The following is a 15,058-nucleotide window of genomic DNA, read 5'->3' as shown; positions in this document are numbered from 1 at the left end:
TTTATTCTACTACAAAGCATGGATTTCAATATCTCCATTTACATGCAACATGAGAAATGGGACATCATTTGGCCTTGACGATATATTTGTGGTGTTCTATATTCACAACGTGTGACTCTGCACTTCCAGGCCAAAACACAACAGTGTCCTGTTGAGAGAAGCCTCAGTCATGTTTGCATATTATCAACACTACAACACATCTTTTCTGATGGAGAGAGCATTGACGCAGCAATTCTATGCTGAAGCCATGAACCTCAAAGTTCAAGTGAAACAGTTTGACACTGTCCTTTCAGTTTCCAGTGAAGTAACAGCTTTGTAAGTTGCAAGCAATTGGTGTGCAGGGGAAGACACTTAATATGTGCTTGGGTTTCATTGCTCTGAGCTTATACCTTGACTTGAATAACTTAGCTTTTTGCCATAAACACTAAGTGCCACTGTCAATGCTTCTTTTACTTTTCGGTTAAAGTACATTGCTGCAGCAGGATACATTTGCTACAGAGCAGAGGTGGAGGAAGTATTCAGATCATTTACATAAATAAAAGTACTAATACCACACTGTAAAAATACTCCAAGTCCTGCATTGAAAATGTTACTTAAGTAAAAGTATGTAAGTTTAATCAGGAAAATGTGCTTAAACGTAAAAGAACTCAAAGCAGAAAAATGTCCCCTGTTAATGATATTATATATTATTAGATTATTATTACTAACGCATTAATGTAAAAGCAGGATTTTACTGTTGTAGTTGGAGCTCATTTTGAAGTATTTTGTATCGGACTGCAACTAATGATTATTTTTATTATAAATTAAACTGCTGATTATTTTTTCCATTAATCAATTGATTGTTTGGTTTGTAAAAAAAAAGTGAGAAATGCTGTCAAAATTACCCAGAGCCCAAAGTGACACCTTCACAATGCTTGTTTGCTTGTTTTGTCCAACCAACAGTCCAAACCTCAACATTATTAACAATACATTAAAATTATTCAAATAATTAAAAGGAAAAACAGCAAATCTTCACATTTGAGAAGCTGGAACCGTGAAATGTTTTTACATGAAAAATTACAAATGATTATCAAAACAGTTGCCAATTAATCAACTAATTGATTAATTGACTAATCGTTATAGCTGTACCTGTATAAACTGTTGGGTAGTTTCATTTATAACAAAACATAAGTTTATAAACTCTTAAATTCTCATATGTTTTGTGTGTAAAAATATTAATTTATAAAGTAACTAGTAACTAAAGCTGTAGGATAAATGTAGTGGAGTAAAAAATACAATATTTCACTCTGAGATGCAGTGGAGTAGAACGTGGCATGAAAAGAAAATACTCGAGTAAAGTACCTCATTTGTACTTACAGTACTTGAGTAAATGTACTTTGTTACATTCCACTACTGCTACAGAGGCAGTCTGTTTCCATCCATTTACCATGGATGTATTAAAAAGGATCAGCTAACATTTTCAAAAGCCAAAGTGTGTGCTTCAACAATATTTCAATGTCACACCATTGATTTTTGTCATGTGAAGACTCTTTAAATGGGTTTAACTCTCTATTGTCAAACTGTCACTGCATCCTAGTGAGGTTTGTACTTTTGCATTGAAAAAGAGGACATGTGTTTATTAGACATAATTAACACAAATCTTGCAACTGTTCTGCAGGTGTACCACTGCTGTGCTAGCCATGTCCAAGTGTGTTCATGCTGAGAATTTATTTTAGCTATTATGCTTATTATTTTTACTTATATAACTCAACTTGAAATCAATATCCTAGTTATAATCAGATTAATTATGCACCTTATAAGTATGTGATGACTACATGCTGTGTGTTTTCCTTTAAATTAAAACAGTATTATTCAACAGCTTCAGCAACATACTCAACATACCATCACTGCACTATATGCAGTTTGGTAGATAGTTTCATCCAAAGTGCTTGCTCCTATATGAGTGCCTACATTTTTGGCAGATGGGCCCAGTGGGACCTAGACCCCTAAACCTGACAGTGTTAGCACCATATTAAACTCACTGAGCTACTGTTCAGCAGCACCATATATTACTTAAGTGGAACATTTTTACTTTTAAGCATGTAGCCTTTGGTACTGACTGACCCAGATAGCTACTGACAGCTCACAATGTGCAAATCGCAATGTGGATGTTCAGTCTAGGTATTCAAGTGAAGACTCGGTACTGCTTTAACCTGGAAATAGATTTTAGAAAAATAAACCAGTAATGTAAGGTCTAAGGCCATGGCTTGTGTATTTCAGAATGTGCAGGATTCATCAAGCTCCCAGGGCCGTACCTACCACTGAAGACACAAGGTCATGTCCATAGTATTTTTTCATCTTGTTTTTCATACAATAGTGCACTTCGTTTAAGGCCCAATCTGCGGTCAGACATTGCGTTCAGCATTTACAGGCTGAAATGCATCTCAACTTTAATAACCAAGTAAAAGGAAAACAAAAACAAATTCCACCAAATCCACCTCATCCTCCTCCCACCAAATTTCTTGACTTAAGCTATATTCATTGGGAGAGCCAACAGACTAAATCAAAACTCAATGTCTAAAGTCCTGCCTGTTGCACTGTAAGCCTCCTTAAGGGCTTAGAGTGTTCTCTTCTTCTGACAACTTTCTTGTGTCTATGCTTTTTAGAAGTGACACTAACTGATCCCTGGCTCACATTAACAGACCAGTTGGTCCAGTTGAAATGATAAAACAGCAATACAAACTTATAAATTAAATCTAGACAGACCTATAGAAATAATTAAAGAGAACAATTACTGTGAAAAACCGAAGATAATCTCTTATCACTGTAAAATACTTAATACTAAAGATCTGAAGATTTTATAAAATAAATTATAAAATTATGAAAAAACTAGACAAACTCATGAGGAACGAAGACCGCAAGAAAATATGTGCAAACATGTAAATGAACACTTTTTATCTTTGTGGACCTCAACACAATTAAATAAAAGCACTTGTGGAAAAAAAAAAAAAAAAAATCATCTGAGAGCAACCTTCATGTACCGTTGTAAAACCTTTTGATACCGGGACAGTATAAGGACTTCCTGAATGGACTTCTCTGAAAAGTGCTTTGAAAAATTAAAAAAAATTATAAAATTATGAAAAAACTGGACAAACTCATGAGGAACAAAGAACGCAAGAAAATATGTGCAAACATGTAAATGAACACTTTTTAATCTTTGTGGACCTCAATGCAATTAAATAAAAGCACTTGTGGAAAAAAATAATAAATAAAAAATCATCTAAGAGCAACCTTCATGTACCGTTGTAAAACCTTTTGATACCGGGACAGTGGAAGGACTACCTGAATGGACTTCTCTGAAAAGTGCTTTAAAAAAAAAAAAAAAAAGGATGTGTGAGACAATAATTATTATCCACGGCCACACAAATGTACCCAAAAACCAAAAATCCTAAATCCAGCAAGGTCTAAGAGAAAACTGAGAAATAGTCCAAAATACAGAAAACTAAGGCTGGCTACTTGACGTGAACACAATGACAAACTGACACTGAAAAAAGGAAAAACTCTGACTAAATACACTTGAGACAAGGAGACACAGGAGCAACTAATTAGGGTGGGGCAAACAATCAAAACTGGAGGGAAAAGCAAACGAAGACAGGAAGTAAAACAACAAGACACACAAGGAGAGGAGAACACTTCAAAATAAAAAAAGGAAGTAAAAGGACAAAAACCCAAAACCATGACACAGACAGAGTGTCCAGTTCACCTGACCTGCATGTATGTGGACTGCCAGTGGGAGGAAATCCACATGACCATGGGAAGAACATGAGAACTCCTGCTGGGTTCTTGCTGTTAGATGACATGAAATTATTATGGTTGAGTAAAGTATTTCCTTCTGTCACAGCCAACAAGAATATCAGACTGCAAGGAGGACGGAGGACGATGAAACTTGGCAGTGTGAGCAGACGAATGCTCTGCATGCAAGTTGAAGCATTGTACTGTATGAGTATTTTGTATGAAAGTCTACCAAATGTTCTTGTACATGAGTGTGAGTGCCCGCTCTGTGCATGCAACATATATACAATACAAATGTATGTCTACCCATGTTGGGAGGAACAGTAGATATATGCAGTATCTTCTTAGTCTAACGCCTATGCATGCATCTGTGTGCATTAATGAAAGGTGAAACATAAGTGGCAGTGGCACCTTGACTTGATCACAAGCCTCCCAAATGCACTGTTAAATGAAAATGTCACATTGCCGTTTACGTGTCTATGTGTGAAATTAAGCCTTCTTAAGTGTGTCTGTGCCATACATTTGTGAGTGCTAATTCACCACCCATTGTATCTGTATGGTGGATCTATTGACTGGTAAACTGATGTATATGTCAATAGACAGTATGCATAAGAACTTGTTTTTGTGTTGTGTGTTTTGACAGAGTAGACTGACCAAGAGGGTGTTGGTGCAGAAAATTTTAACAACTATTTTCCAGCAATATTTCCAGAGCTCCACACCACTTCCCCTAAAGAAAGAGGATTTTGTTTGTGGCACAGGACAACACTCCTTTACGCTAAAAGGCAGTAAGCCCCCACTTTTGATGCCCCCTCATTGAGCTGGAGCACTGTCAATCCACTGCATTTTCCATAAAAGAGAAAACATAAAGCATACATAGGACTGCCTTCCATAAAATAAAATGGTGAATCATTCCTTCATGATGAGCAAGATGTTGCTTCCTGAGTGAGTAAATTCAGAACTTTATTGTATTTATAACAGTAGTGTATGTTTGTTTACTTGACCAACAGCTCAGAATAGTTATAAAATGAACCGTTTTTAAGGGAAAGAAATGTTTGCAAATTTGATTAGCAAACAGCAGCTCTTTCCTACTCAGCATGTGTGTCCACAATGGATTTCCAGGTCACGGAGGCTTGAGGGTGTTGAGGGGATGTTGGATAGAAATGCAAAAGTGATCTCTCACTCTCTGTTCCAAGCCAACCTGTCAAATGCAATACATTTAAAAATGGGAAAACGGGTGTCTGAAGCTTAACAAAGCAAGGGTTTTGGAGACAAGGCAAGGATGTTTTTCTTTTCACTAACTGCTAGCATGATATGAAACACGATGCTTCAGGATGCTGATGTTCAGTAGATCAATACATGAGATCATTCAAGCAGCAATTTTCCTGAAAAATACATCATCCTGCGGCACTGACTGTAGTTTTCTGCTTTTGCTCCAGCAAAAGTAGCAGTTTGTTTCCAATGAACAACATAATAAGTGGATGGTAAGTATCAAACATGGCCACCACAATTGAACAGGCAAAACAAAGGTTCTTACAGAATAACAGACCAGAAAATCCACACAAAACCAAAGAGTTTAATGCTTTGAGGCAAGCAAGCAACTGTATACAGAAGTAGACGACAAAGGGACTGTCAGGAGAGAAGCAGATATGGTTTTGAATGGCACTGTATTTCACTGTAGTCTACACAGGGTGTATGTACTGTACACCTTATTATATATAATGAACATTGAATCTTACACAACAAACCTCCAAATTTGTTAAATGCCTTGCATTTTAATTGTGTATATAATAGACCTTTCTCGCAGCAGACATTTTTATATTTCAAACTTACTATATAATGGCTGCATTCATTTGTAGATGTTCTGGTCACAGCACCCTTGTATTTTGCATATACTGGCTAACTAACACAACTTATTGGCTAAGAGCTTTATTAATGTTATTAGTTACACCTGTGCTTTTGGTGCCATGACAAGACACAATGTCGACCACGAGAAAGACAGGCCTTTCACCCCTCAGTGATTGCTTTCATTTTTGTAAATTGGGCAACATGATAAATTCATGGTCATTAACAAAGAATGCTGCCTAACAATTACTTGCTAAAGGCTAAAAGTACTTACTAAGGGTTCTTTCAAAAGCATTAGGTAAAAGAGACTATTTGATCTGTTGAGAAAAAGGAAAGTAGAAAGTACAATACTGAGATGACACACGCTGCCTGAAATTCATGTCAAAATTCCTTTTGACTGTGTGGGGAAATCAATAGAACACTGCATTTTCTCCAGGCCAAAGAGAGTTTCCAGATTACCAGGAATATGACTTGATCCAATACATTTCTAATGTACTTGTTCCAACTATGTGCTGCAGACCAAATCAAATCATGGAATCATGTGAAGTAAGAATAAAAAGTGAACAACCATATGAACTATATATCAAAATACTGCTCTTCAATAACAGCCCAGCATGGGAACAATGACCATTCCTTCACAGACAGAGCCAGAATAAGAAAATTCGACAGGGGATGAAACTAACAAAAGAAAGTAGAAGAGACAAATCCTATGGAGACGAGGCTGAGCGACGGAGAAAACACAACCAGACCAAGGAAATCACGAAGAAGCATGCAGAAGCATGCACAAGAGCAACAGAGAGTAATAACAAGTAACACACAGAGAGATGTGCAGTGAGTGACACAGAGAGTAAGATAAACAGAGAAAGTTAGGAAGGGAGAAACACGTGGAATGAGATGTGAAATAGATGATGAGCAAACAGGAGAAAGTTTGTGAGTTTTTTGCCACGCTGTGATTCAGACAGTAATGTGGTGGCCCAATGATTCACCCAGTGGCTTCAGCCTCAATCCCAATGAAAGGTCAGAGCTTCTTTTAAACTACCTGCTACCGCTTCTCTCTTTCTCTCCCTGTCTATACCACAGTTTACTTGCCTTCTGTGTGTACAGCTTGTACCGAATATGTATTTACGCGCGTGTGTGTGTGTTTCCACTCAGTGCCAGCAGTGGCAGTGTCCATTCCTCCTGCTCCAGCCAGGACTGGTGTCACCCTGAAGCACAGATTCCGTGTTGTGACAGAAGACTCTGGCCAACACGGACAGACTAAATGCCACCTAGCGTGCTGTTTTTGGGTGTGAAAGTGTGTGTGTGTGTGTGCGTACCACTGTCAAGAACACCAATTCTAGAGCACTTGTATTACAACACTGGGACCATTTCTAAAGCCACAGTGCTAAAATAATAGATTACACATTCTTCTATTGACTCCCATAGCCAGGGACAGTTAGGGTGATAACTGCCAAAGCTGTGAAAGGGCTTGTGTACATTTGGAGATTCATGGTCTTATACTCCATACTCCATCGACTTATACTGTCATTACTGACAATGCCATAAGAGGCTAGTGCCAGTTATTTTTTTAAAAGTCAGTCTGGCTGGAAAATCAGCTGAACAGGAGGTTTATTTTTGATAAACTGTGTTTGCTTTAAAAACACCTTAACCTTCTTGTTACATTAAAAATGCATATTATGTACATGTGCATTTATTTGTATATGTACTGTATGTGCTTATTATCATGTTATCCATAGTCCTATATCATATACTGCATACCTACATTACTCCACTTAATGGATGGCAAGCCAATGTTGTAAAAACAACGTGAAGTTACTTATATTAGTTTGGTTCCCTGATTTTGCCCGCTCACCAACACGGTCAGCACTTTGCCACAATTTGCATCAGAAATTGTACTCCTTCTTGGAGTCATAACTCAGTCAAATCTGAACACACGGACAGAATACACATATGTTTAGATTCAGTGTTCAGTGAGGATATCATTATATCCGTCTATCACCAAAAAAATGGCGATATTAATCATAGAAAAAGGACGCTCCTTTTAACTCCATAACTTGCCTGAGAATCATCATGTTTTTATGTTTTCTTTAGCATCAAAGTAATCTGTGATAGTTGTCTGCACATCCATGGGTACATTTCAAACAGGAACAGGAACTGCTAATAGCTAATTCGGCATACTTTTAATTGTGCTAATTTGCCAAAATGTAAACAAGTGCCTAAAGCCCAAAGCTATCTCACTGACTCCATGACAACATTATACTTTATGTTACGTTACTGTTATGTTAACCTCCCTAAAGACCCCAAATTATGCAAACTGTAGTTCCAAAACTTGATCAAAAGCATGATCATCCTCCATATACATGAGACATAATAATAGTCACAAAATCCATTAACATTTTTTCATGTTGCACAATCAGTATTTTTTGTGATATTACTAAGGCTCAGAATGTCCATTTGACATTGTTCTTATATTTTTATTTGTCCCAGTTTTGAGTAAGGGGGGCTCACAGTGCCATACTTTGAAAACCCCTTCTTTAGGGTTAGGAAATGAGTCTGTTTTGCTGTCTTTTGCAATGTTCTTGAGTTTCACAGAAGTAAGACAAGATAAAACCAGAACAAAATGAATATCATCATCTTCACAGTCACAACATTGCCATCGACATTAACATAATCAGCGTCACTATCATCACCATCATCATCATTACCCCCAACACTTTTCCACTTACCTGGTTGTGTCTTGAAGAGAGTAATGAATCCACAGAGAGGCTGAGCTAACCATTTTTTTCATGAATATTATTTTTTCTTAAATCTGATCTATGCTTAAATATAATTGGTTGGGTTTCTGAACCAAGTCCATCCCATCAGTAGAGGCTACTCAAAGTTAAACCCCGCCTGCTCACTGTCCCACTGCCTCAGTGGTTAGAGTGCCAGGTCATTGGTCAGCTGGTTGATACAGGTGACCCCGGTGTGATGGAGGTCTAACAGGGAAAGAAGGTTGTTTGCAGATACAGGTGATGGGTAGACGTGGTGTTGCTGAGTGGAAAGCATCAGTGAAGCCAGTCTAAGTGGCTGTAGATTAATGGAAAGGTTGCTGTATGTGCTTTCTGTGGAATTGGAAAAGGGGAGATTAAAGCGGGAAGGAGTAGCTTCACCTGTATTTGCTCATTAAGTACATAGACTTAGAGTAAAGAATGAGAAAAGGAGGGAGGAAAGGTCTCTGTGTATGAGTTGTGAAACAAAAAACCAAAAGGAAAAAATGTTCAGATGGAGGTAGAGAGGACAAAATGAAAAAAGGAAGGGAAGGAAGGACTAAGCAATGTATAGGTTGTCGACTGTTGAAATATACAAGTGACTTTTGCTGTGTGCGCCTTCTATTCAATATGCACCTTTGCTCTAATCCTGAAACCCTCCACTCATTTTCTCTGCTGTCTTTTCAGTTTCAATCTGTCATTCGCTCTCTCCCCTCTTCATTCTTCCCTACTGTTCCTCTTGCTCACACACTGCACTTTGAAGTGTGAGTGTGTGTTTTGGTGTGTGTGCTTTTGGACATATTTGAGTATATGTGCATTCACATAGTGTGTCCGTATTACTATATGCATCAGTGTGCATGCGCATGTAAATGCAAAAGGTGTGTGCGTGCTACATTTAAATGAATGAAGAGCAGGCACACTGTTTGGATGTGCGTGTGCATGCTTTTTTGCATGCCTGCTTGCATCCATGCGACCGTATGAACGCAAAGTTAAAGCCACATGCAGGGCAGATGACCTAAAACCAGACACTGCTGTGTTTGGTTGAGCCTCAAAGCTGAGAGGGGAGAGTCCCCAGCTGACTCACTTCATATGCACACACACACACACACACACACACACACACACACACACACACACACACACACACACACACACAAAACCACACTGCTTCATCATGCACTGGGGTGTGTAGCTCGGAGAGGAAGGCAGGAAGGAAGAAAAACATGGAGGATGAGAGGACCACATGAAAGAAAGAGGAATGAGGGAAGAGGAAGGGGAAAAAAGTGAATAGAAAGTGCAGTGCTTGGTCATTCATTAGAAAAAGCTGAGGTATGGAAAAACAGAAATAGTGCGATTGAGAGAAACAGACAGCGAGTACCCTGTGCAGATAACAACATGTTCTGCCCTCTAGTCCAATAACTGGTCTGTTGGATGCATCCAAATTGAAAAGCATATGAGTGCATCTACCTTATTATGTGCATCTCTCTCTCTCTCTGTCCCTGTCTTTTCCCTCCCTAAATTCCATTTCTCCTTCTCCCTCTCTTTATTTTTTTTGTCTTCCCCTCCATCTGTCTTATTCTTTTTTCTCTTCTTTCATCTCCTTTATTGAGTGGAAATTATGACTACCTCAATTCTACAATCTATTCAGCTGCAATGAATTACCATTAATTTATATTTTAGACTTTTGTTGTACTCGCTGTTCAGTTTTTCTTGGAAAGGTTGAGTACTCTCTAGGTAACTACAGTCTGACCTGCACATCCAATAGACAGGATCAGGTCAGCATTCACATAGGCTGCGGTATATGCTATTATTTCCCTCTTTTCTTCACATTTCCCCCATTCCTGCTTGAACTACACATATTCTTCTGTTTCTCTTGCGCTATCGCTGTAGAAAAACATGGACATATCATTTATGATGTCTCCCACTGGTTTTTGACAGGGCTTTTTGGAGCCAGGAGTTTGTGTTTACCACTAGCTGCCAACTTGTCAGTTGATTTTGGCAGCATGGTGGAGCCTGGATGGAGCAGATTAGATCAGACCTGAAAGATACCTGTCAACAAACCAAGTCCTACTCATTCAAGTTACTAACAGATCAATGTCTTTTATAGAATTGCCACCAAGATACATATTAGAATTAAAATAAGCTATTATGACCCCAGTTCCTTGTGAAAAAAGGATCAGCTTTAATAAACATACAGTTTATACTACATTAATACTACATTAATATACATAAAGTACATTGACTTTTTCTGTACTAAATTCTGTAAGAATTTGGTGGTCTTTCCAGTTGTACTGTTGAAATTGCATCTTCAGGGACACTCAGCTGTGGTGGTTGCTGCTTGTTCCCTCCCTGCTTAAGACCCCTCTTTCCTCACTCCCATACATCTTTACCTCGACTTTCGTCTATCTCTCTCCATCTCTCTCTTTCTTTTTCCCTGGTAGCCTGGGCTAATTGTTACATCGTTCTAGCACTAAAGTCGCCCTGTGTAGGAAGCATGGCTGATTGCCGCTGGGTCTAAGGTGGCATGGGGGATGGGGAATTGAACAAGCATTGGTCGTCAGAGCTGGTTAGCTTCACAGAGCTCCTGTCACAACTACACACACAATACAACCTGTTTACTACCCAGGCCCCCTGCAATTACTCCCCCAGCAGGGGCCAAGCTAGCGCCTGGGGAGAACTGACACTAACAGCAGAAAGGGAGGTGGAAGAAGGAGGGAGAGAGGGAGAGCCCCATTCAGAGGCTGGGTCAGGGTGGTGTGTAAGTGACAAATTGTTGAGGGACAAGCACTGGGCGAGCATGTGTGTGTGTGTGTGTATGTGTGTGTCTGTATATGTGTGTATGCTTGTGACTACATAGTTTGGTGTAAGATATTTGATGCTAAAGGAGGGGTGGAAGAACATGGTGTTGTACTGCACACAAAGCAGAGCAGAAGATATTATTTTAGCAAATGAAAGGCAGGTAAAGGATGTTTAATATTATAGGGCCCTTGGACAATCGGCCTATTTCTATTAGTTTATAAACCCACCATTAAAATGATTGAATCAATGAAGGAAGGAACTATCTATGCAATAAACTGTCGTAACTGACGGACAAGGATTTTAGGGTGCTGGGAATGAAAAGAAACTATATAAAAGTATTGATGTGTTGGGTATATAGCTGCATGTGCATCATCCTGTTGCCATGACCTGGCCCCTGACACACAGGGACAGTGGGGCAGTGAAACAAGCAGCAGCACGGGGCCCCTACAACATAACACTGCTTCTCAGCAATAGCAAAGGACCCTTTATAGAGCCTCAGGCTACAAGGACAGTTCAAAAGATCTGTAACAAGGTCTGAAGAGGAGAGGTGATCTCTTAATTATCAGACGATAAGAAATTTACATACTAATTATGGCAGGCACTGTCAAATCAGAGGATGTGACAGAGCTAAACACAAACAATCATTGAGGATAACCTGATTTTGTGGTGTGACACCCCCCCCCATTTTTTTTAGAGTAGTGGGGACATGGTAGTGGGTTAGTTGAGAAACAGTGGGTTAGGGAGCCCGTACCACCTGGACTAACTGTTATAAAACTCTTGATATGTCCCAGACAGACTTCACTTTTTCCCAGGAGTATCTGACAAAACACGTTTTTTTTTTTCTCTAATTATCCTCATTGGTGGAGTACACACACCTGCATTATCCATACAGTAAGCCAATTGTACACTATAGGCAGAAGAACATTGAAATTTTGATATTAGTTTTTTTTATGTGTTGCACTCTTTCCAAATACTGCACTTCTATTTGATCTATCCTTTTCCCCCCTAATCCTCCTACCATGCTTTTCATCCTTTCCACCATAAGTCATCAGATACTACTGGAAGCCATTCCCACCTGAAATCTCATCATCCATCCTATCTGTCTTTCATCTTTCCACCTCCAATCTTTCCATCTCTCCCCATCTCTGTCTTCTCTAACAGTGGGAATAGCTATAGTGATAGTCAGCTGTGGTCTAGAAGTGGAAGGGGTTGTTTTTTTTTCCTCTTTCTCCCTGCCCACTTACACTGCACATCTACGCGGATGGACTTGATGGCAGCCACCCCAACCCCGTTGTCGGCCTTGCAGTAGTAGCGACCCCCCTGCACCCTCTGGATGCCCTCAATGCGCAGCGTCTCGTTGTAGATGGATGTTTCCTGGAACTTGTCTGATGCACTGCCTGCCGTCTTCGTCCACCGCACCTGAAGAGAGCAGGGGAAGGGAGAAAATGTTGAATTCACAGAGATGCTGTCGGTGAAAAAGAGGTGTACTGAAGGACAGAATCAGTCAAAGTGTAATGGAAGAAAGAGGCAGCAACAAAGAGAAAGACTGAAAGACAGGCTTTGACATTTGAGTTCCAAAAAACTTAAAAGGTACAGTATAAACAAAAAAGCTGAAAAGCACCCACTCTAACATTTCTCTACCCAAACAAATCTTCATGTTTATGGACACTACATATACTAACACCAATAAAAGCAACATTCAATTGTAACATTCTGTTTGCATATCCTATCAAAGAAAAAATAGTGACACATAGTTCTTCACTATCCAGTTTATAATCTTGATGGAAGATGAAAAGCAATGTGTCTCTGCCTTCTCTGGTTGAAAGTTTTAAGTCTGTTTCTCTTTTGCACATGTAACCACACCTAACAGTGATGTCACAGTGTACTGACACACCCTGGAGTACACTTCTACATTACTGCAGCAAGGTGAGAAGTTAAACTTAACTGTCTTCAAAAGCAAAACAACTGCATTGTAAGAGTTACAACTCTTGTCCATTGGGAGCAAAGGAGGAAGTTTTGCGTGACGGTGTAATAGAGCTACAAAGTCTGCATAGGGAGGGGGTTGGGTGGTTGGGTAGGCCGACTTTGATATGGGAGTCAACTGTTCGCTTCCTGTTTCCTACTGACAGTCAGTGGTGGTTTCTTTTAACCATGACTACGATTGTTCCCTAAAATTAATAAAGTTGTAATTTTAACCAAAACCTCAATGTTTCCCTAACATTAACCATGTAGCTATTTTAATTTATTTTGATCTTTCCCTTAACTTAAACTACATACAAATGACATCATCCTGATGATAAGGATTTAAGATCAGAAAAAGCTTCTATGTGTCGTTCTGAAGAGCAGTTACAAACATTTTGTTGTTTAATTTAGAGGACTTGTTGGTTTAACCACTTCTCTAATCCCGATTGCCTAAAAAACTAAGCTCAGTGTTGGTGTACGTGCCTCCAGATAGCCTTTCATGTTTCAGTTTGTTACTAATGAGAAGCTCTGGTGAAAATGTGGACCCTGTGGACCCTGACCTGAAAACCTGAAAATTGTCAATTAGTAGCATATGATGGACAGCCCAAATAAAATTTAATCAAAATATAACTTAAAAACAGAAGTCAGTGTTCAACAAAGACAGCCACACACTGAATCTCCGAATACACTTTTTTTTACCCCACATACATCATGTATGAAAACACTGTCCAAGATATAATCTTTCTCAGAGTGGCTGTGAGCTGTTGAAATGTATGTCTATATAAAGCAAATTAGGTGATAAAAAATATAAAGAGAGTGCATGTGTGAGACAGACAGGAAAAGTCTTAATTTCACTAGGCAGGTCATTAAATTGTCTGATTAACTGATCAAAGTTACAAATGCAGTTATGTCTTTTTTCTCTGTGATAAAATCTCTGCTCCATAGAGCGGAAGTTAATGACACTAAGCACTGTACTCATGGTGTCCACGATGCTAAACTCAGACCATTAAGAGTTTTGACTCTAGACTCTATATGGCTTTTTCATGCTTCAATTATCCCATCAAGCCGTGGGAATGCTGCACGGCCGACAGCTACATGATACTTTCACTCGACTAATCAAATGCACAAACACACACACACACACACACACACACTGCAGAGATACATGAAAGCCTGTAAACTCATCAGCACTGGAATCTTATTCTCGCTCTTGTGTCTATGTGTGTATAGTCCATTAATCCCTATTAACCCTTCTGTCTGTTATCAACATCGACGAGACTATCAACCATGTCCTGTTGAGGAGGTCAAAAAGGATAATGGGCAAAAGTCACTGATACGGTGTGTGTGTGTGTGTGTGTGCACACATGCAAATGTAGTGTGTGTTTCCTGCTTTCATGCACAGTTGTCTGCTTGTGTTCCTGGATATATACACAGTATTGTGCGTGCATGTGAGTGTGTTGGTTAGAAAGCAGGTTATATGGATTAGCAGATTATCAGGGCCTGTGTAAACGTTCCCTGCCTGTTTATTCAGCTCTGTTTGTGGGAGGGATTTGGAGGAGGCAGACTGCCATTGATCAAACCAGCCAAGGTGAGCAATGAACTGTACCCTGTCTCTCCATGGTTTAGTGACTCCAGTTGGCGTGTGTGTGTGTGTGTGTGTGTGTGTGTGTTTGTGTATGTGGGTGTGTGGACCTTTGTGAGCATGAAGTGTGCATCTGTGATCTCCTGCTTTTATCCTTTATATTCAAGGATTAAAAGATGAGTGAAAATCTTATAATTTATAGACATTTTGTGTGCTTTAGCTTTGGAGAATGAGCATTTTAGAGTTATTCATAGGATTAGAGTTCAGGAACATTGACATTAGGTTCAAATTTGGAAGACTTTTAATGATGAGATTATGTGATAGGGGCTTTGGAAATCAATAATAATATTTT

General features: G+C 39.2%; 1 protein-coding gene across 4 annotated transcripts in view; it reads right to left on the bottom strand.

Moving 5' to 3' along the window:
* Positions 1–15,058, bottom strand: part of LOC122873566 (MAM domain-containing glycosylphosphatidylinositol anchor protein 1) — a 187,492-nt gene that overhangs the window by 103,014 nt on the left and 69,420 nt on the right. For all 4 annotated transcript variants that reach the window (XR_006377470.1, XM_044190478.1, XM_044190467.1 and 1 more), the window contains exon 4: positions 12,407–12,581. Coding sequence is in view for 3 of the 4 variants with exons in the window: in XM_044190478.1 (XP_044046413.1) it covers positions 12,407–12,581 (175 nt within the window). In the remaining variant the exon portion in view is untranslated. The remainder of the gene's footprint in view (positions 1–12,406; positions 12,582–15,058) is intronic.

The sequence above is a fragment of the Siniperca chuatsi genome, linkage group LG1, assembly GCF_020085105.1.
Source record: "Siniperca chuatsi isolate FFG_IHB_CAS linkage group LG1, ASM2008510v1, whole genome shotgun sequence".
NCBI lineage: Eukaryota > Metazoa > Chordata > Actinopteri > Centrarchiformes > Sinipercidae > Siniperca > Siniperca chuatsi.
This window is presented reverse-complemented; position numbering and strand designations above follow the sequence as displayed.